The following is a 24055-nucleotide window of genomic DNA, read 5'->3' on the forward strand; positions in this document are numbered from 1 at the left end:
GATGACACGAAGGTGTTCTCTAGAGTAGATAAGGAAGAATTCATAACTCAGCTCCAAAGTGATCTTGACAGCTTGGTACAGTGGGCTGATACATGGCAGTTTAGGTTTAATGCAGACACGTGCCATGTCTTGCACTTGGTATATAGAAACCCATCAGTAAATAATGAGAAAACACGACTCTAGCGAGACTGTCATACTTCAGCCTACTGAAGAGGAAAAAGATTTAGATGTGTTAGTAGATCAGGAACTGAAGTTCTCTAAGCACACAGAAACCCAAGTAAATAAAGCAAACAGAATCGTTGGCCTCATTAGGAGGTCGTTCACTCATCTTGATAGAGATAACATGAGACAATTGTTCACTGCACTTGTACGACCCCACTTGGAATTTGGCAATGTAGCATGGGCACCATGACTGCAGAAAGACAAAGACCTAATAGAAAGTGTTCTAAGACGCGCAACCGGGGTTATTCCTGGATTCAAAGATCTAGAATACACAGAAAGACTGAAAAAGATACGAATACCGAGCATGCAGTATATGAGAGACAGAGGAGACCTTATCGAAGTGTTCAAGGACACGCATAGTCTATACTCTGTAAGCATGAGCCTTCTCAAACTTGATTCCACCAGCACCACCAGACGACACAGTTTCAAACTCTCCAAGGAAATGTGTTCTCTAAACCTTAGGCAGAACTTTTTCTCAGTTCGGGTAGTCGACAAATGGAACCGCCTGCCTCCAACAGTCGTCGACGCCCCTTCATTGCAGGCATTCAAGTGCTATCTTGATGCTCATCGTGAATCAGAAAAATACTGTTTGTAAAGTTAAATTCAGACACCTCCTTCCTTTATATCAAAACGCTCATGTACCACTAATAATTTGTTAGCTGCTCTCGACTCTTGGACTAGGTATTTGGACATCGGGATACCTGTTGATACTGTGTACCTTGATTTCGCCAAAGCATTTGACAGTGTTCCACATCAACGCCTTATTAAGAAACTTGGATCATATGACATCAGTTCATGTTTGCTGGCTTGGATCTCAGATTTCCTGATTGGGAGAAGACAGCGTGTTAGGGTGAACCTTGATTTCCAGTTTTGAGAGACGTGAATTAAATACGTTCACGAATGCACAAGAGCAGATAAAAGGCTTAAAAGCCTACATAAATCTGGACTTATATCATATCATATCATACATGTTAGTGTTGCTGTTGGCAGGGACCCCTTATAAAGCGCTTTGAGCACCTTTAGTGGATATTGCTCTATATAAAAGCTCAAGTTTTTCCGTTTTTAGTAGTAGTAGTAGTAGTAGTAGTAGTAGTAGTAGTAGTAGTAGTAGTAGTAGTAGTGACAGAATATAACCACATTTTCATGTCATGCAGTACAAGTCACATGTAAAACGTACTAATGTGTGGCATAATCTGTGGATTGTAATTAATTTAGATTCATTGATTTTTTTTTTTTTTAAAGAAAAAAGTCACGACTTAGGTTTTGCGAATTTTTGTTTAACAAAACCGATGAGTTTATAAGAGGGGTGGGGGTTAAAATTAAAACGAATCTAATGATTTTTTAACATCAATAATAATAAATTTTCCAAAAATTTTCTAGTGCGTTTGCAAAATTTTCACTGGCATAACATGGTTGCCAATTTGGCAGATTTTCTGCCAAATGTCCTTTTTTTGGCCGAATTTGAAGCCGTCTGGCAGAGAAAAATCGGTTTGGCAGTTTGGCAGATATTTGGCAGATTTTATTTTTCGAGGCCTAGGGATGAATATATAGGTCTACTCCACGTTTTCCATGACAATTTTTATGTATTAGTGATTTTTTTAAACTTGGGAAATGAAAAAAAAAAATTATGACATCGGCCTTGAGAATTTTTTGTTTAACAAAACAGATGAGTTTTCAGTACGGTTTGGCAGATTTTTGTGGTATTTGGCAGATTTTTTAAATCCAGTTGGCAGAATGCCTGAAATTAATCTGGCAACCCTGTGGCACCATTGGTTGGGGAAAACGAAAGTACGGGGCAGAACTGAGGACCGAGGATGTTTACGACATACCTAACTATCTCGATAGATAGAGATACAAAGTAGAAAGAAAAAAAAGGTCAAAATCATCCACGACGCAACTAGATAGTAGATAATTGACTTACTTATGTATGCTCGTTTAATGAATGCACGAGTTCAGTAAGTAAAAGCTCATCATAAAATTCTAATTGGAAAGTATAATTATAATTTGACTGCAGACCTAGGCTAGAGAGACGAGCCTTCTTCTGGCTTCTGGCTGGGAACCAAGTTCTTGAAAAGACCCAATTCGCCTTGAATAATATCTTAGAAATATTGATGAAATTATTTATATTTATTAATTTAAGTTCTAGCCACACGTCTAGTTGCATTCTCATTCATCACTAATAATATTTATTAACTAGAAATAATTAATAGATGGCTGTCAGTATTATTCTATTATTATCCCCAGACACCCCTGTCTGGGGATAATGACAATTCGTTATCCCCAGACACATATTTGAAACTCCGCTCTTTTAAACAATTATCCACATTCCAGAATATGGAATATTTCCGAATGCACAGAGAAATAAGGAAAGTTAATAAAATATCTATAAAAACATAAAATTAACCAACATTAAATCAGTTGTTACAATATGCGTTGACTTCGAAGTGGGTGTCATGGCCGAATGGTTTAGTCGTCTGCCCTGGAAGTTTTACCAGAATTTACGTTGCGGGTTCAAATCCTGGTTCCGCCACTTTTTAAAAAAAAAATTCTGTCTTCTTTTTATAGAACGTTGCAAGGGATACCTAAATGTCCCATCCATCCTCCCCCCACTTCTTTTTTTTAAAATCTCTCTCTCTCTCTCTCCCTCTCTCTCTCTCTCTCTCTCTCTCTCTCTCTCTCTCTCTCTGTCTCTCTCTCTCTCTCTCTCTCTCTTGGTTCCTTTCTAGTTTCTAGCAAATTGTCATATTCGTCCCCACTTCGATCTCAAAAAGTGTCTAAAAAGAGTAAATAATTAAAAAGCAAACAAACAAAAATATTCAGAGAGCGACCAAATGGTCATATAGAGGAGAAAAAAACAAACAATATAATTTTTTCAAAAATAAAAACAATTTTAAGAAATTCATGCTCAGAAACGGAACAAAAGGCCAAACAAAAAGGAGAAAAGAATAGACTCGCACAAAAAAAAAGGGGTTGGGGGGGGGGGGGGGATGGATGGGACATTTATCCCTTGCAACGTTCTGTAAAAAAGGACGGAATTAAAAAAAAAAACAGTGGCGGAACCAGGATTCGAACCCACACCGTCGATTCAGGTAAAACTTCCAGGGCAGACGACTAAACCATTCGGCCATGACACCCACTTCGAAGTCAACGCATATTGTAGTAACAACTGATTTAATGTTGGTTAATTTTATGTTTTTATATATATTTTATTAACTTTCCTTATTTCTATGTGCATTCGGAAACATTCCATATTTTGGAATGTGGATGATTGTTTAAAAGAGCGGAGTTTCAAATATGTGTCTGGGGATAACGAATTTTCATTATCCCCAGACAGGTGTCTGGGGATAATCACAGCGTTAATAGATAATATTCTAATTTCTATTCAAATTTTCAGTTTCATATCATTTCCATCTGCTTCTTTGTCTTTGCCATTACCAAGACATTTTGAGCCAACTCGTAACCAGTAACCACTTCTCTTCTTCAACAACAACGGCAGCGAAGGACCAAAACAACAATAGTAGGTAATGGTCATCAATTATTTTTTTTTTAGTTTTCTTTTGCCAGTGTTTGGGTGCTCTGTCTTTTATTCCCAACTTTCTGTTAGACTTCTATCTTGAGTTTGCGTTATCCTGTCTTTCAACCTCATTTCCCGTCTTGAGACTTTGGCTTTGCTATTTAGGTTCTGTTTTCTCTTTGATAGTGCAGTGCGAAGTGCAAAAGTGAACGCGCCATGGAGTATTGGCGATAGCACAGCTTTTTGATAAAATCTGTCTTTTTTTAACAATGTGCCTAAAAAAACGCTAGCTTGATGATTCCTGAGAATTCCCTGTCCAATTTGTTTGAGCATTGACTTTTGCATCGACATCGCATCCGTAACCCATCAGTTACTGGAGGCTAGCTGACCATTCGGAGAAATAGAGTTCAAGTTTATTGTCCTGAGCGTTCGGAGAAATAGAGCCGGCCAATAGCAAAGGCTATCGTTATTCTCAGACGCAGAATACTTAGACGCATCTGTGGATAATCTCAGGCTATTCTAGGTATACTTTGATTTAAAAAAAAAAAATAGGCTGTCATTATTCTCAGACATGTCTGCCAATAAAGAAAACTGGTCTGGCAATAATAAAAATAAATAAATAATAATAATAAAAACTGGACTTTTGGTTATTGGCAGACCCTGTCTGGCAATAACCAAAAGCCTGACCTTTTCGTTATTGGCAGACACATTTATCAAGTTGGCAGAAAGATTATGCAAAATGCCAAACTAAACGGGAAAAATACCACATATTCTGGTTATTTGTGTCCCAAATCAGTTCATATCAAGTGATATTTAACACAAGATGAAAGTAAATATTGCTCAAATGCAAATTACAGCTTTTTTTAAAAAAAGCAAATGGATCAATGAAATGTAAGTTTTTGGCACTTTCAACTGAAACATCAAACTGGCAATTCACCTTCTTTTTTCAACTAGCAAGAAACTTGTTTATCAGCAAATCGGTTCATAGTCCACCAACTACTAAAAATTTCACTACCTACCTACCTGTTAACTTTATCGATCTTCTTTTGTTTCTATAATTTGTTCATTCTGACCACAATTTTTGGGATATTGATGATAGCCGGGAACTTATTTCATGGACGAATCCCTAGGCCTAAGTGTTGTTCACCCCAAAACCGACCACACCTGTTTTTTTCCTGTTTTCTTCATACAAAACAATACAATTTATTATCACACTTCCACAATACTAGATCCAACAACATATTATTCGAATCAGAGATGAAACTAACTACCAAAACACAGAAGCAAAGATGGTGGAAAATTATCCAGCTCATATATGAATTTTAAGATACACCGATATCGGTGTGGATAGACAGCTCAGTGGTTAGACCACCTTTCATTTTGTTCCTTTTAGCTGCACAGGTTCGAATCCAATCGCTCCCCTACTACTACTACTACTACTACTACTACTACTACTACGAGGGCTCTTTCATAATTAACCGAAAAATGCCTGTAAAATCTGCGTTTTTTATGCTATCAACAAAATTCTTGCACGTGTTCATACCTTGACTCGTCCTTCATTTCTCTACGTAACAGCCAAGTCTGTCGACACACTTCTGCCAACGCCGCACCATGGAATAGATACCCTCTCGGAAGAAATTTCCGTCAAGGTTTTGTAGCCATTTCCGCACATGGTCAACAAGCTCTTCATCGACATCAAAGCGCTTTCCTGCCAGCTCACGTTTCAGTGGCCCAAAGAGGTGATAATCAGATGGTGCGAGGTCTGGACTGTGTGGTGGGTGTGGCAAAATCTCCCATCCATATTTCTCTAGCTAACCTTGCGTCACTCGTGCTGTGTGGGGTGTAGCGTTGTCGTGTTGCAAAATGACCCCGTTGGTCAACTGCCCTGGGCGCTTTCTGCGAATGGCCTCCCTAAGCTTGTCAAGAGTTTGGCAGTACCTTGCAGCATTGATTGTTTCTCCAGGTTGTAAGGTTTCGAACAGAATAACACCACGACTGTCCCAGAAAACAGTTCCCATTATTTTCTTTGCTGACCGCATGACTTTGAATTTCTTCGCGACAGGTGAGGATGGATGTTTCCATGTCATCGAATCTTGCTTTGTTTCTGGGGTGCAATGGTGCAACCAAGTCTCATCACCGGTGACTATGCTGTCAAGAAAAGTCACATCGTACCCTGCCGGCGTTGGCAGTATGCCCGTGAACCCTGCGTGAGCTCTTGCTTCTTCTCAAAAGTTCCCTGCAGATGTCCAATCTTTGTTCTTTATGATTGTCTGTCAATTGCTTAGGAACCCATCTTGCGCTGACTTTTCTGTAGCCAAGTTCATCAAATACAATTCTATGGGCAGAAGTTTCCGAAATTTCAAGACTTCTTGCGATTTCATGAAGTTTCAACCTCCTGTCTTGACGAATAAGCTCATCAACTCGCTTCACATTGTCTTCTGACGTCGCAGTTATCGCACGCCCTCTCCCTTCCCTGTCTGTCAAGTCTGACGTCGCAGTTATCGAACGCCCTCTCCCTTCCCTGTCTGTCAAGTCGGAATGGCCGGCTTCAAACAAATTACACGAGTGATAGACTTGTGTACGGCTTATAACATGCTCACCATATACCCTCTGAAGTTTTTATGAATTTCGGTAGGATTCAGACTTTTGGCGTTCAAAAAACGTATGACAGCTCTGATTTCCTCCTTTGACCAAGTTTCAAGGTGGGCCGCCATCTTTAAAATCGTCTAGAAATTCATTGTGCAAAATGATGCACTTCATAATTTCTGGGAATATCCGTAAGGAAATAAGGAATATCATGTCGTTTACAGAATTAAAAAATCTCCACTGGTTGCTGAGCAATGGGCATTTTTCGGTTATTTCTGAAAGAGCCCTCGTACTACTACTACTACTACTACTACTACTACTACTACTACTACTACTACTACTACTACTACTACTACTACTACTACTACTACAACTACTACTACTTCTCTTAGTATTACTACTACTACTATTTATTCTAATACTGCTACTTCTTCCAATATTACAATTCTATTATGTCTTTTATTTTCCATTATATTCTAGTAGATTCCTGTTCCTTCACATGCTGACCTCTCTTATCCTCCCGATCACACCCTTGGGACACCCTACCCACTACCCACGCCACGCTAACGTTTCATTCATACTCCAACCATCATTGAGTACAGACAATACAAGTTGTTTTGCATTTTATTTTATTTGTTTTCCACATTAATTTGTGTATTGTTGTGCTGACAAAGGGTTTGTACCCGAAATGTCACGAAGTCTCTCCATTTTCACTCTTTCGTTAGTATTTTCACGATCACCGGCTTCAGGCAGCCCTACCGCTTATTACTAACACAGTTGAGTTACAACCACTTCATCATCATCACTATCATCACTACAACTACAACCACCACATCATCATCCCGACCACCGCAACCACTACAACTAGCACCACCACATAATCATCCCTCACATCACTACTACTACAACCACCACATCATCATCCGCATCCCTACCACCACTACTACAACCACTACATCATCATCCCTACCACCACCACCACCTCATCCCTATGACCACCATTACTAAAACAACTGCCACACTTCATCATCCCAGCCACTGCAATACTACAACTACCACCACATATTATCATCCCTACCACCACTACTACTACAGTTACGACCACTTCATCATCATCACTACCACCACTACAACTACAACCACCACTCCATCCCTATGACCACCACTACTAAAACATCTACCACCACATCATTATCCCAACCATCACAACTACAACTACCCCCACCAACATCATCCCTACCACCACTACTACTACAGTTACGACCACTACATCATCATCCCTACCATCACGATTATTACAACCACCACCACATCATCATCCATACAATCACCACTACTAAAACAACAACCACAGAATCTTACCCATCATGAATTTTACAACTACCACCACACCATCAACTCTACCACAAGTGCAACTATAATCACCACCACATCATACCAACAAATCATATGAGTACGTATTTTTAAAAAGTGAAAATTGGGGGTGGGTGGTGGCTGTTGACATTGTATGAACACATGGTACAATTCTATAAGTAGATAAGATATTGAACGTTGTACATACTCTTCCAACTTTTGACATTCATCTAAGTGGTGTAAGAAATCACTGCAAGATACATTTTGGATTGCTTCTCAGTAAATTTTATTGAAATTCAAATTTATAGGTTATAGTTGCATGGATGGGTCATAATCTACGCGTTGAAAAGTTTCCTCTTTTGTGACAAGTCATTCTCATCCCTGCATTACATTTTGTATGCATACCTTATATAATCATAATACTGTGAGCAAACATAGTTCTGCAAAAATTGATCACTTTAACTGTTGATAGTTCTGTTCTTACAATACACAAATCAATTATATGCAGGGCTGAGAATCTTCCGCCTAAATGATGGTTTATCTCCGCCCATCAACATCACTATTCCGCCTTTTAAAAAGACTCACCACAACCACTACATCAACATCCCTATCACCACTACTTTTACAACCACCACCTGTATTACAACCACCACCACATCATCATCCCTACCACCACCACCACTACTACTACAACTACCATCACATCATCATCCCACTACATCAACATCCCTATCACCACTACTTTTACAACCACCACCTGTATTACAACAACCATCACATCATCATTCCTATCACCATTACTACTACAACCACCACCACATCATCATCCCTACCACCACCACCACCACAGCATCATCCCGACCACCACTACTACTACCTACAACCACCACATCATCATCCCTACCACCACCACCACTACAGCCACAACCACTACTACTACAACTACCATCACATCATCACCCCTACTACCACTACTACAACAACCACCACTACATCATCATTCCTACTACCAATACAACTACATCCTCCACCACCACATCATCCCAACATTCACTACCACAACCACCCCACATCATCCCTATCACAACTATTACAACCACCACCACACCATCATTCACAACACCTCTACAGCTACAACCACCATATCATCATCCTTATCACGACCCTTCTACAACCACCATCACATCATCATCCCTACCGCCATCTTTTCTTACTACTACTACAATATGTTGCAATACTTTCAACTTTTGAAATTCCTCCAAGTGGTGTCAGAAATTATTGCGAGACACATTTTTGATTGCATCTCAGTAAATTTTTAATGAAATTCAAATTTATACGTTATCGTCGCATAGATAGGTCTTGAACTCCATTTTTGTGACCAATCATTCTCACCCCTGAACCATCATGACATCATCACCATCTCTACCACAACTACCACCACTATGACAGCAACTATCACATCATCATCAGTAACACCATCTCCACAACCATATCATCACTGCCTTCATTGTAATCAGTACCACCTCTAGTGCAAGCACCACTATCACATCATCTTCCTGGTGGGATCTTTTGACTTGCATGGATCAGAGTTGCTTTCTTCACTACATTCACTTTGAGCTCTCTCTCTCTCTCTCTCTCTCTCTCTCTCTCTCTCTCTCTCTCTCTCTCTCTCTCTCTCTATCTCTCTCTCTCTCTCTCACACACACACACACACACAAACAAATCAATAAAGTTCACTCAGTTCTTAAGTCTCGTTAATTTTTCACTTTCATCTTTCTGTACTCATCACTACATTCACTTTGAGCTCTCTCTCTCTCTCTCTCTCTCTCTCTCTCTCTCTCTCTCTCTCTCTCTCTCTCTCTCTCTCTCTCTCTCTCTCTCTCTCTCTCTCTCTCTCTCTCTCTCTCTCTCTCTCTCTCTCTCTCTCTCTCTCTCTCACACACACACACATCAGTAAAGTGCACCCAGTACTTTAGCCTCGATAAGTTTTCACTTTTCATCTTCATGTACTTAACAATGATACACACACACACACACACACATACATACACACACAAATCAGTAAAGTGCACCCATTTCTTTAGCCTCAATAAGTTTTCACTTTTCATCTTCATGTACTTAACAATGATACACACACACACACACACACAAATCAGTAAAGTGCACCCAGTTCTTTAGCCTCGATAAGTTTTCACTTTTCATCTTCATGTACTTAACAATGATACACACACACACACACACACATACACACACACACACACAAATCAGTAAAGTGCACCCAGTTCTTTAGCCTCGATAAGTTTTCACTTTTCATCTTCATGTACTTAACAATGATACATACACACACACACACACACACACACACAGAGATGTTTCAATTAAAACATTAATATCCTGGCCAACATGAAACATACGTTAACTTAATATTTACGATTAACAAATAAAGCACATACACACCTAATAAAAAAGTTCACTCAGTACTTTAACCTCGGTTAGTTTTTCACTTTAATCTTTCTTTACCTATCACTATATTCACTTTGAGCAGTCTCTCTCTCTCACTCTCTCTCTCTCTCTCTCTCTCTCTCTCTCTCTCTCTCTCTCTCTCTCTCTCTCTCTCTCTCTCTCTCTCTCTCTCTCTCTCTTCCCCTCTCTCTCTCTGTCTCTCTGTCTGTCTCTCTCTCTCACTCACACACACACATACACACACACACACACCTGGGTGGGGTTCCTGACCTCCCATAGTGGGCAAGGGGGTACATACTATGTCTTCTATCCCCTTATATCTGTTTTCCAACATGCTTTCTGTCTTTGCCTTGGAATGAGATTACTTGGTTTTGTCCTGGCCCTGGCCAGAGTCCTAACTGGAAGGGAATCAGTCAAATGCACAGTTATTGTTTTGGGAGATGATATTTTTTTCCTTGTAAATCATCTCTCTGTTATGTATTATTATATATGTTATTTTGAATGTATAATGTAAGCATTTGAGTGTATTCCTATTTGTGCCTGGATGAGACTTATAGGTGATCTCAAACTTATTACATTGGTGGTATGCGGGTGGTTGGATGGGAGCATCACCCTTGAATCATATACCTATGATGTTCGCATGGGTGTACGATCCAATAGTGATGTCGTTTCTTCTTCTCTTTACTAGCCTATCCTGCTTCTTTGGTTTGTGATTGTATTTTTGACAGGGGATATTTTTTTTCCTGTAAATCCTCGGCCTGTTTGTTCTTGGTTATTTATAATTTAGCTTATATCTTTAGGTTATGATTTTGATTGACATTTGTACTATTTTTGTTAGATTGCTTGTTTTTTTTGTTTCAGCGGTCTCTCATATAACCTCAATTGTGTTGGAAGAGACCTAAAGCAACAAACAAACAAACAAAAAACATTGGTGGTATGCTCTTGGAATCTGCATCTGATCCCTTTTTGTTCCCTTCCCCTATGTCTTACTTTTTCTTGGGTGCTTTAATTGTAATTCTAGAACTTTTTACTATCCCATTTTCATCCTTTTTACTGGCGCTGATATGACCTAAATGTGTTGCAAGCGCCGTAAACCCTTAAAAACAAACAAACAAAACACACACACACAAACACACACTATCTTTCCTTCTGTCAGACAAACCTAAATCTATAAAGTGGATCATATCCTTTTCACATCAGCAATCATTCTCTCCTTTCACCTTCAAGTACACACCTTATCACCACCACCACCACCACCACTATCATCATCATCATCATCATCATCATCATCATTGCCACTACTACTACAACCACCACCATCGCCACACCATCATTTCATGAAGCACCACCATTACTACAACCACCTCCACCACATCATCATCATCACCATCATTGCCACTTCCACTACATCATCACAACACTATCACCATTAAAACAACAATCACTACCACATCCTTACCACCACTACTACAACCTCCTCCAACACAACAATATCACAACCACCACTTCTGCAACCACCACAACCACATACATAATCATTACTGCCACCACTACAACAGCCGCCATCATATCATTATTACCACCACACCTACCATTCATTTAAATATTTTATTCGTCATAAATTGGTTTTGGAACTTTACTTGGATTTGAAACAAGGGGTATTAGGATGATTATAGATCTCAATAGATTATATTTTGTTTGCAGAAATTCCTGTTTAAGCATTGAAATTGTTCGGAATTGTTTCTGAAATTTACGTGAGCCAAATTTTAAGTTGGCGTCTCTGGTCAACTTGAAACAAGGGATGTGGGCATTAGTGAATCTTTGAATACGGGAGATGTATGTGGCGACTACCACTACTACTACAACCATCATCACATCATCATCCTTACCACAACTACTACAACCACTACCACATCATTATCCCTACCACTACCATTACTACAACCACCATGTTATAATTACACTTTCAGTTTTTGAAATTCCTCCGAGTGATGTCAGAAATTGCTGGGAGACACATTTTGGATTGCATCACAATAACTTTTAATGAAATTTAAATTTATAGGTTATTTTTGCATGGATGGTTCTTGATCTAGCGCTGAAAAATTTCCTCCTTTATAGTGACCAGTCATTCTCACCCCTGTATATGCCTGGCTCTAAAGGCATCTCCCAAATGCACCAGATAACCTCACAAGTTAGGGAGGGAAATCCAAGTAGATGGACCAGACTTGGAGAATGCACTGCCCGCATGAATTCAGTTTTGTTTGGAGTTTTGAATCAGCAAATATGAAAACTGGTCTGTGTGTTGGGCGGGGGGTTATTGGAAATCTTGAATATGAATGGGTATGGAATGTTGGCAATAGATTTGCAATACAAAACAGATCTCTTGTAGCTTATCTTAGCCCTCACAGGCAACCAATGCAAATTTTAGTATCACACTGTTAGAGTAGAGTATTAACTTACAAGGATTAATCTTGCAGTGTAATTCTGCATTACCTTCAGTCTCAGTCATCATCTCTACGCCGATGATACCCGGTTATACACTCCCATTTCATCAAACAAAATCGCGACTCACAGTATGTCTAGATAATGTTTAAGCATAAATGACAAATAACAAGCTGAGCTGATTGTATTCAACAAGACAGGAAAGGATATACTCATTAACCAACTGTCCCTCGGAGAATCTGTTATTAAAAATTTCAATGTCATTCGAAACTTTGGTTTCCATTTTGACACTCACCTGGACATGCGCGCACACATAACAAAGTGCTGACAGGCGGTTCATAGTGCTCTCTGAGTGATATGCAGAATACGAAATGTTATTGATGAAGAAACATGCAGAACAATCATCCATGCCCTTGTTTCCAGCTGCTTGGATGATTGTAAAGTCTCTCCTGTACGGCCTACCAAAAACATCACTGAACAGACTACAGTTGATGCAAAAACAAAGCTGCTCATATAGTTACAAGGACAAAGCCTTGGGACCATATGACACCGGTCATTAAGTCACTACGCTGGCTTCCAATAGAGAACAGAATAATATCGACGGTGACATTCTATAACTGTGTAACTGGTTTTGGCACTTTTTTTCAGGAGAAGGAAAAAACATCTTTGTACACGATCTTGATACAAAGTAATACTTTGTGATGTCATAATAGTAATAATAGATGCGACATTATACAAATGTAGTCTTTTTCCCCAAAAATATATGAATTTTAAGCAACCATTGCACTTATGCGATTATCTGATTATCGCACAAAATTATGCGAACATTTACACTGTAAGAGTGAAGTACGATTAGAGAACGGCAATATTCTGCCACACAGGGAAGTTACACGATTATAGCATTCACATACACGATTACAAGTGTTAAATTATTTATTTCCAAACACGTTACACGATTAGAGAGGAGAAGATGCTACATCAGTTTGTTAGGCAGTTTGCAACCTTTCAAAGACAAATTCTAAACAGACAGCTGCCCATTTTCACCTTAGTCTTGTAATTGGGGTTAACTTTCTTGCTCCAGAAAAAAAAAAACACTTATGGTCTCCACGTGGACTTGTACCACTTACTGCGCATTCCAAGTGGAAACCATTGTCCACAAGATGCTGGTACCACAGATGATCAAGTGTTTAACTCTTTCAAAGCTCAGTTTATTTCTCAGTGAACTGGTGTAACCACATCAAATTACTTAAGCAGATGAATAAGATTTCATTTAACTGATATAGGTCACTAAAATCTGATTAGTTGCCATGGGAAGATGCATAAATCGAGAGCGTACAGCATTTTTCGTTTCAGAAAAACAAAACCTGACTTTAAAATGCTTAAAAAACTTAACCATCCAACTTGTGGCCTTTACCATGAGATGGGTTGTACATGTAATTCTGCACCGTAATCTGGTGAGCAATGTTTTATGGACAACTTAAACCTGTAACTTATAAGTTAAAAAAACACCCAACCTCAAATGAAAAAAGAATATTTCAGTTTTCTATTGGTTAAACATGTAGCATTTAATTTTTTTAAAAAGACAGCATAAAAAATTAATTGAATCGTATTGTGCATTTACTTTTAGTCAAAAAGGCAAAGAATAAGAAGACAATAATAAAAAACAAAAACAAAAATTGAAAATTTGCAATTAAAAATATAATAATAAGATTATCTGTTATCAGGAACCGTTTTAAAACGCCCCATAATTTGTTCAATTTATGAGATTTATTAAACTATGAGCTAGTTCTTACAAGAGTACCTTTGATTTCAAAGGCAAAAATAATATTTGGCAAGGCACCACTCTTTCCAAAAGGTATATCTAAACTCTGTAAATAAGGATCAAAAGCAAACCAATAAAAAAAAAATTTAAAATCATAAAAGAAAAAACAAACAAATAATCACAAAACAAAAATAAAAAACGAACTAAATTTGTGATAAAGACCTGTTTCCATAACAATTTCGATAATCTGAACCCAATTTTTATAAAGGAAACCTGATGAGTTCTGGAGTCGAGCTTTTAAAAAACCACAATCGACTTTAAAAAACACAAGTTTTTTTCCAGTATCTAGTTTGATTAAAAACACTGTTATAGGTCATAATCTGCTATACGTTTAACATCATCTGCATTAAAAAAAAAATACGAATTATTTCTTTTTCTTCAGTCATTTTCTCAACAAATCAAGACCATCAAATGCAAAAATAACTTAAATCAAACATTTGGAAGTGCATCATAGAAGGCATGATAATCGGCTCTTATTACCGCTTTAGCTCTTGCAGATGTTGGTATTTGGAAGCAGCAATTGAAATTTGGTTGGCATGAAGTGGAACAGGTTCCTTATCAACATTTGTCGACTCCCCACATTTAATTGAGATTGGGATCTGCAAAGTTGAGTTTGTAAGATATACCTCCGGTTGACTCATAGTACAGGGCTTTCAAATTGACAAGAGCTGGGTCCCTGCTATGTTTAGTTCAATAATACAGTGCCGAAACTTTCAACGAAGGGCACAAGAGAACACGTTGGAGGTCCATTGTTAAAACTTTCAGGGAGCCATTTGATTCTTTGGCAAGGAGCACATCTGCTTCCATTTCCTTGTGTCTTTGTCTAGAATATGTAATCTGTGTTTCTCCTCAGAACGGTTCCCAGCAGAGTATTCAGTGCACTCATCACACTGATCTTTGCGTGGTTTGAATATTGCGTAATTTTGCTTTTGAACATCATCTTTGAATGTTGTCTTCCCTGCAGATATCAGTTGGTGAGTTGTGCAATATTCTTGGTATGTTCGGAAAAGGCATTCCATTGTTCCAAAAGTGGATTCCAAGTACAATTTGCTCGTATCATGCCTGCAGTAGTGAGATGGTACCACTGGGAGGGAATGCAGGAAAAGGAGTACATTTTTCTTTTTTAATGTGGTTTTTGATCCGGCCGGATTGTAAATTTTCAGCAGCATTCGGTTCTTGAATTTCAGCGTATGTTCTCACAAAATAATCAGACAAGCCCGTTGTAGCCAGCCCGTTGTAGCCAAAAACATCTTCTTGCAGACTCTCGTTCTTTGTCCATCTATCTTCTTCAACATATACACAAGGGTATCGGATCTTCTGCTTGAGCCCTCAGTAGTTTTTTTAGTTACTTCTTTTTTTTTGAGTCATGACACAGACAAAATGCTTTTTGTCTGCCCAGTCCAGTTTCCAAACATGCTCAAATGTTTTCTGACGGTCTTCATCACTGACTGTACTGCATTTGGTGAAGGATGTCTTGCAAGTACAATGATCACTAAGCATTTTAGCAGGCTTTTTCTCCATGGTGAATCCTGTCTTAAAAGTATAATTTCCCGTATACTCCTCACCCTTAGCTCTTTTTTCCTTGTAAATCTCATTTTCCTATGCTTTGTTGGCCTTTCTTTTGGGTTTTGTGCCATGCTCTTTGTGAATCTCTTTCATGATCGCTTCAACATCCTCTTCACCTCCTGAATTAGTCTTTCCTACTTCCACAGCTGCTTCTGTTGATTGACTCTGTTCATTGTGGGCCTCAATACCTTCTGATTCATCTACTGCAGACAGCGTGCTATGACTGAATTCATGGGAACTTATAGCATCGTTGTGACTTTCAACAGTATTGTCTTCATCTGCTGTTTCCAAAATCACATTCAGTTGGTTTCCTTTTTTTTCCCTGTGAATTACTAGCCTCTTCGAGTATATCACAAAATCTTTCAAAAATTTTCTTGGCATGCCTGTTCTGCTGTATCTATAGTAACAACATCGGTTGTCTTGGTAGGTTGACATCTTGTCGACATCTTGTTCAGGAAAGTGTACGTTAGTCATTGTGTTGCCTCTCTGTAAGATATTTTGTTTTTCAGAAATGTTTAATTGCACATATTCTGACAAACTAGTATTTATGTTGAAGTCATTTGTTTCAACATTCGACAACAGCAGTAACTCTGTCATGGAAATGTCCAACTCAGTTGTCTCAATATCAATATTTCTTTTTCCATCTTCTTTCATGATAGTACATTCTTTTTCATCTTTATTATTTTTAGTTTCATCACACTGAACATCACTCTCATTCTCATCCTGCTCATATTGATCCAAACAAACTGATTGGTCACAATTAAATTTTTGTTTTAAAGCCATCCCTTAAAGTAACGAACCTCTGCTATAAGGATTAGCCCTAACCAATTTTGACTTGTTCGCTCCACACTGTTTTTCGTACGTGTCTTGAGAAGGCGTTTTTGTTCGACGTAAATGGGGTAAGCTCTCTGAGGCAAAAACAAAATGCTCATGTTATTATACACATATTTTATTGAATCATGTAACTTAAATCATATGTGAATGTTAACACATGTAAAAGTACTATTCATTATGTCATCATTTCATCAACATCATTATCCTCATATTTCTGTTTGGCATCAAGTATTAGACAGATTTTGGCATTAACAAGTTCTTGACAAATATTTACCTTCAATATTATTGCGAGAAAAAGACATTGGGTGGACGGGTTCTTGTTGTTCTTGCCGCTGATGCTTTTGGTCTTGGTCATCCATTACTGTGTTGTTAGATAATGAATTTGATTGAATAGATCATTAAATTACAGTCAATTATAAACGCGTCACAGTGACAAGCTATGTATCAATAATGACGAGTTGGTCTGCTAAGCTACAGCATTGGTTATTTTAAGGTTGTTCAAGTTGAAAATGATCACTCTGTAAGGGTATTAGGTAACGGTTAACAATTCTCATTATCATCTATCTTCAAAATATTTTTAAACAACAAAACAAAACAATCCATGAAGAAAACACAGCAAAACTATAACCATTATCGCTACCAAAACCGATTGCATATAATAATGAACTATAACATTAAAATCATTTTCTAACCGTGTAACTGCATCTAAAACGAGGAGCAATTGGGCCCTCAAATGCATTATAAGTGTTTGTGTGAGTTACAGTTAGAGAAATATTGTTTAGCTTATCTGAATGGAAATATCCGTGTAACTTACCAATAACATTGGAAATCTATTATTATATATAATACTTATTACAATGCATCTATGAATAATTTACATTTAATCATATAATATGCTCCTTATTCTTTCAAATGGCTGAAAAAAATCTCACCTTTATGTTATTAATGAAGTTGTAGAGTTTAAAAAACCCGATTCTTCTGATTGTCATTAACTTACACGGATAGATTGATGAAATCGGTCACACATCCGTCTCGTGTTATTAGAGCATGTGGTGATTTCTGCTATTTATAGTGCATCTAGGTGCGCCGAATTAATTGGGGATACCCGAAAAGTCCTTGGGACTATTATTAGCTAAAGATAAAAGATTCAAATTTTTTCCAGTTACACGGTTATATAACATCACCGTCGATATACAAAATCACATATTTTGCTTACCATACATCACCTGAATACCTTGAATGCCTTGTGAGGGAATATAGACCAACTCGATCTCTGCAATTCGCCAGTTCTTTGCTAATGGAGAAAAACATCCCAAGAACACAGTTTGCTGAGCGTGGTTTTGCATTTTCAGCTCCAATCATATGGAATTCTTACCACCTAAAACGGCATTTAAAAACAAATCTTTTTCATTCTGCTTTTCGTGATTCTATGTGAACTTCGAACAAGTTGTGTGTGTGACTGTTGTGGTGATATCGTAGTTGAATGAATGAACTTGTGTGATACCAAAAAAACTATTGTAAAGCACTCTGAGCACTATTTGTGGATACTGGCGCTATATCAAATAATTATAATAATAATAATAATAATTATGATAATAACAGTCTACTTGGACTTTCGGTTGACCAGTAAGGAGTTAATAACTTTTACAGTAATTTAATTGGGATAATTTAAGTATGACACAACAGGTTTTAAAAAGTCAAAAGAGAGGAGTTGTTTCATGCTGGCGATTCTTCTTAATTTGAAATTCATGGAGCATACCATGTGATTTTGCTTTTCTGTTGATAGCATGCTACCTTTTTAACTCTCAAGCTTATTTGTAACATTTCATAATATGTGGTTCTTCTATGATGACAGAGTACAAAATCAACAGATTTAAGCTTCGTGCTATCTTTTCAGTTTTATTATCAATAAGTCTGAATCAACAAAGATTTTCAATTTTGTTTACTAACAATATGGAATAACTTTATTGATTTAAATTTAATCTTTGCAAAGCTGTTTATCGTCAGTGTCAGACTGGCCAACCAGTATGATTTCTTATATTTTCATACACTTTGAGATCCAAAATATGATAATATGGGAATGTTGACCACACTCTATTCAAAATGTCAGGATTTGTATCCAAAAAAAAAAAAAGAAAAGGGGGGGGGGTGTAATAAAAGTGGAAGAGTTAATGTTATGTGTATCAAATATTCTCCAGCTTGATATGAACCTGAGTAGCCAGACAGATCTGAATTTGAATCTTCCTTTAATATCCACCTTCACTCATGAAGATTCGCCATGAAAAATGTTGAAAATTCAGCAGTGATCTACATACCTGCTAATTATAATAATAATAATAATAATAATAATAATAATAATAATAATAATAATAATAATAATAATAATAATAATGATAGTAATAATAATAATAACTACTGCAATGATAATGATAATAATAATTCATGATAGATAGTGGTAGTATTGAGCACTTCTGTTAATCAGATACACACACACACACACACACACACACACATATCAGATCGAATATGTGATGAAAGTGCACTTTTGTTTGTATTATATATATATTTATTATATATAAACAAATAAAAAACTCTCGTACCTACAAGTACCCACCAACATTCATATATATATATATATATATATATATATATATATATATATATATATATATATATATATATATATATATATATATATATATATATATATATATATATATATATATATATATATATATATATATATATAATATATATACAGTAAAATTACTTTAAACCGAAAGAAGCTAAACCGAAAAATACCTTAAACCGCAAAGAATCTAATAAATTGTACCAGTTTCTTCATTATCTTTGTACTAATTCTTACGATGAACCGAAATACTCCTAAGAAGGACTTTCTTTAAACCGAAACAACTTGAGAGCACCTTCCCTTTTTCTCTCTCTATTTTTCTTCAAAAATTCGGGAAGGTGGCCACACGTAATAATGCCCGGCGATATTAAAACAAAGAGCGTAAGTATATGATGTAGGGTGGGGGTGGGGGGGTAGGCAAACACTTCAATCACTGCACTTGGGTTTGGCCAGCACCACGATCGCAGACTGGAAAAGGAAGACAACGGGTGATTGGCAGGCGAAAAATGAGGAAAGAGGGGGAGTCAGGGTGTAGAATCACGCAAGCGAGTTGTTCTCGCTAGTGTGTTGATGCTTTGGAACTGACTGGATTTTCAACACGACAATGAGGAGGGGGGTGGTACACAACTTACCATTGACATGCCATTTCATTTCCACTTTGATTGAATGTGTGAGAGAGAAAGAGAGAGAGTGAGAGGGAGGGGGTTGTATTACATTGTAATTAGGCCTTTGAACCTAATGGCTTTTCAACAAAAGAGGGGTATGTAGTAAAAAGCTTAGCATTGACACACCTTTCCATTTCACTTCACCTCTGAGTAGCTGCGCATCATTCATTATCAATTATCGCACAAGAACTTTCAATCTTGTTTTAGCTTTACATTTTTACTAAAAGATGTCTAAAAGAAAGCACTGTGCTTACACGTTGGAGTTTAAAATCAAAATACTAGGTGAAGTCGATGAAAAAAAAGTTGATCAAGACGGAGATATGTAGAAAACCCAACTCTTTCAACACTTTTGAATTGAAAACGAAAACCCCCAAAAGTATTTTTAAAACACACCCCAAAAAAAATATATAAAAATAAAATTAAATTAAAAAATAATAAAATAATAATTTTTAAAATGGTTACGAAGACGGCATTTATTCAACAACTACATTTAAGGGGAAACCCATGATACGCTTAAATGAGCTAATTTCTTAAATGGTTACTACCCTTGAAAAACATCGCAAAACGGGAACTTGCTTTAAACCGAAATGGTTTAGAAGGTCCCCAAAATTTCGGATTAAAGTAATTCTACTGTATATATATATATATATATATATATATATAATATATATATATAATATATATATATATATATATATATATATATATATATATATATATACATATATATATATATATTCACTCACATATTTTTAGCCGAAACAATCGTTTCCATGTCCTCCATTTCATCAGTCGGCATCCATAGAATGATTTTTCTTTCGAGAGTTCAATGTTGTTTATTTATTTACGTCCTTACTTCTGCTGTGTCAATTATGAGGCGGTGAATAGTGTTGTTATGTAGTGATATGTTGTAGTGTATTCTCATTGTGTGTGTGTGTGTGTGTGTGTGTGTGTGTGTGTGTGTGTGTGTGTGTGTGTGTGATGTGGAATGTAGTTGCGTGAAAAAAAGAAGTAGGGGGTGGGAGGGGAATGTTTGTAGTGGTATATATTGCGCAATGTTTACTAAATATGATCAAAACACTTTGCAGGGAGTCCCAAGCCAATAGCAGCACTTAAAATGTAGGGCAAAACATAATGCCTTTAAGGAGCCATTACAATTTTTTTTAAATACAAAGACATCACTGGTTCTGATCAAGTAATCTTTTTACATCTGACTATTTTGAGCAAATGTGAGAAAAGACTCTTATCCAAGAACTCAACCACAAGCCGCATGAAAAAGCAATAGATAGGAAAGCATTCTCAATTACCAACAATAAAAAACATATTTTATACCATGAATTTAGTCTTTTACCATCTGGGAGAAGGTTTTGTCAGATTAAATGTAGAACTAACAAGTATAAATCAACGTTCGTTCCATCAGTAATAAAAATGTTGAATATTTCATATGGTACAGCAAAACCAAGGATTGATTCGTTGACTGATTAACTGATTAATTTATTTAATGTTAGATTAAGTGACCAATTGATAATGGTGATCATTTTTGGTGTCGAATTGCCACAATTGTAACAAATTGAAAACGAAATTAATATGTTTATGTTGTGTATATCGCACATCATGTGAAAGGGAGAGAGAGAGATAGAGAGAAAATAAATAGGAGTGAAATATCTGTTCAATGTTTTAGTTATCATTTAACATTATAACAAGTGTAACTAAATGACAAATTGCCATATTTATGGACAATAAAGATCTATTATTATTATTATTATTATTATTATTATTATTATTATTATTATTATTATTATTATTATTATTATTATAACCAAGACATAACACCAGATTGAGGAAATGTAGTACTTCAGAGCCGTGAGGCCCATGGAGCAGGAGTTTATCCGGACTTCTATAGTGTGAAAGGGACAATAGCAATTGCTTGCTACCCTTTGGATAGGATGCTAGTCAGATCTAACAACCCAGCTACCCAATCCCTGTTGGGTGGACAGGGGATCAGAAAAAATCTTGACTGCATCGGGATCGATATCAATCCCTTTGCATGTAAAGTGAGTACTCTACCAACTGAGCTATCAGAGATTGAGGAAAGGTGCATATTTTATATTTTTAAAACTTTTTTATATTTCATAATTTCTCTGCTTGTTTCAGATTTCGATATCCATGATGAAATGGCAGTGAATAATGACAACCATCAAGATATCACTTATGGCCCAATTGACAAGGTCCAGCTGGAGTCTGATATTGATTCAAGAGACAAACCACACAAATGTCCGACTTGTAACAAAGGATTTTATTTTAAATCACTTCTCCAAAGACATATGAAGTGTCACCTTGGGGGAAGTCCATTTGTTTGTTCAATTTGTGGTATGAGATTTGCAGAAGGTTCCAACCTGAAATCACACATGAAATCACATCCAGAATCAATGACACCAAATGATTCATTGTATGAAACCCCTGGTCAAACGCATTTGAAAAGGACTTTGAAAGAGATGACTACTTATGAATGTTGGACATGTCAAAAGGCATTTGATCGAAAATCAAATTTAGAGAGACATATGAGAATCCACACTGGGGAAAAGCCATATTCCTGTAAAACATGTGGAAATACCTTCAGGAATAGTTCTAATCTTCTATCCCACATCAAGTTAATTCATCCCGAAGAGTATATCAATCACAAATGCTCACAATGTACTAAGGTATTCTTTGATATTGCTCTTCTTACAAAGCATATGCAAATCCATACAGGAGAAATGCCTGTATATAAATGCTCAATTTGTGGCAAGAGTTGCCAATCTAATGGTTCTTTACAACTCCACATGAGAAGCCACACCGGGGAGAAACCATATTCATGTGCTCTCTGTGGAAAGGCATTCATTCAAAGCTCATACTTACGTATACATATGCATATCCACACAGGAGAAAAACCATTTGTATGTCCAACATGTGGAAAAGGGTACTACACAAATTCAGCACTTCAACAACATATAAGAACTCATACTGGAGAGAAACCCTATAAGTGCTCTATATGTGGAAAAGATTTCATTGTGAGCTCAGCCTTGAAAAGACATATGGAAGGACACACTAATGAAAAACCCTATGAATGCTTAACTTGCGGGAAAACATTTTCTAAACAATCTCAGTATCGGTATCATCTTACAACACATTCAGAAAAGAAGCCTGTCAAATCTCAGTTTTTATGCTCAGCTTGTGGAAAATCATTTACTCGTAAAGCAGGCCTGAAATTACATATTTCAAGACATTCTGGGGGCAAAGTATATCCCTGTTCTAATTGTGAATATAAATTTCATAGAAAAAATCAACTGGAAAATCATATGCAAAGCCATACGGAAAAAAAAACCATATGATTGTTCTATCCGCCCAGAGCTATTGCCTTCAAACACACATCCTAACTCATATGAGAATCCAACCACATAGATGATCTGTATGCTGAAAGGAATTTTACCAAACAACAGGCTTTTAAAAAATGATAAAAACAAACAAAATCACTCAAAATTAAAACAGAATATCAAAACAGATTTTGAAAGCGTTTGAAAGTCTCAGTAAGTTGGGACCTGGGCTTTCTTTTTTTTCTTTTTTAAAGGTGTAAAACACTTACCTTAGGAACTACAACGATGTTACATAATTACATTAGTCACTCCCTGATAAAATGCATTAAAAAAAAAATTGGGTTGATAGCTGAAATCTGTTAGGAGGTGTGAACTCTAGGGGGGGGGGGGGGGGGGGGGGGGGGGGGGGGGGGGGGGGGGGGGGGGGGGGGGGGGGGGGGGGGGGGGGGGGGGGGGGGGGCGAGGGAAACATAATTTTATTTTGGATCCTTTCTAGTATGACTTAGATGCATAGCTACCAATCATCCCCTATGCTGCGGTAGTGTCCGCAAAAACTAACCATCTCCTCTCCATGAGGGTCTTTAAAATCTCATTTTCACAGTTGGC

The 24055-nt window shown here is 37.1% G+C and overlaps 1 protein-coding gene across 2 annotated transcripts; it reads left to right on the forward strand.

Annotated features, from left to right (window-relative positions):
• Positions 1-2015: 2015 nt before the first annotated feature.
• LOC144980962 (uncharacterized) lies at positions 2016-23846 on the forward strand. Of its 2 annotated transcripts, none has more exons than XM_078928977.1 (3): positions 2016-2177; positions 3617-3743; positions 22251-23846. In XM_078928977.1, the coding sequence occupies exon 3, from the start codon at positions 22271-22273 to the stop codon at positions 23465-23467; it is 1197 nt and encodes a 398-aa protein (XP_078785103.1). In that variant the 5' UTR covers positions 2016-2177; positions 3617-3743; positions 22251-22270; the 3' UTR covers positions 23468-23846. The 2 variants fall into 2 exon arrangements, with proteins under 2 accessions (XP_078785103.1, XP_078785102.1); XM_078928976.1 differs by having other exon boundaries at positions 3617-3739.
• Positions 23847-24055: the final 209 nt, after the last annotated feature.

This window comes from Berghia stephanieae, chromosome 10 (assembly GCF_034508935.2).
Source record: "Berghia stephanieae isolate SIO BIC M18660-M18661 chromosome 10, UCSD_Bste_1.3, whole genome shotgun sequence".
Classification (NCBI taxonomy): domain Eukaryota; kingdom Metazoa; phylum Mollusca; class Gastropoda; order Nudibranchia; family Aeolidiidae; genus Berghia; species Berghia stephanieae.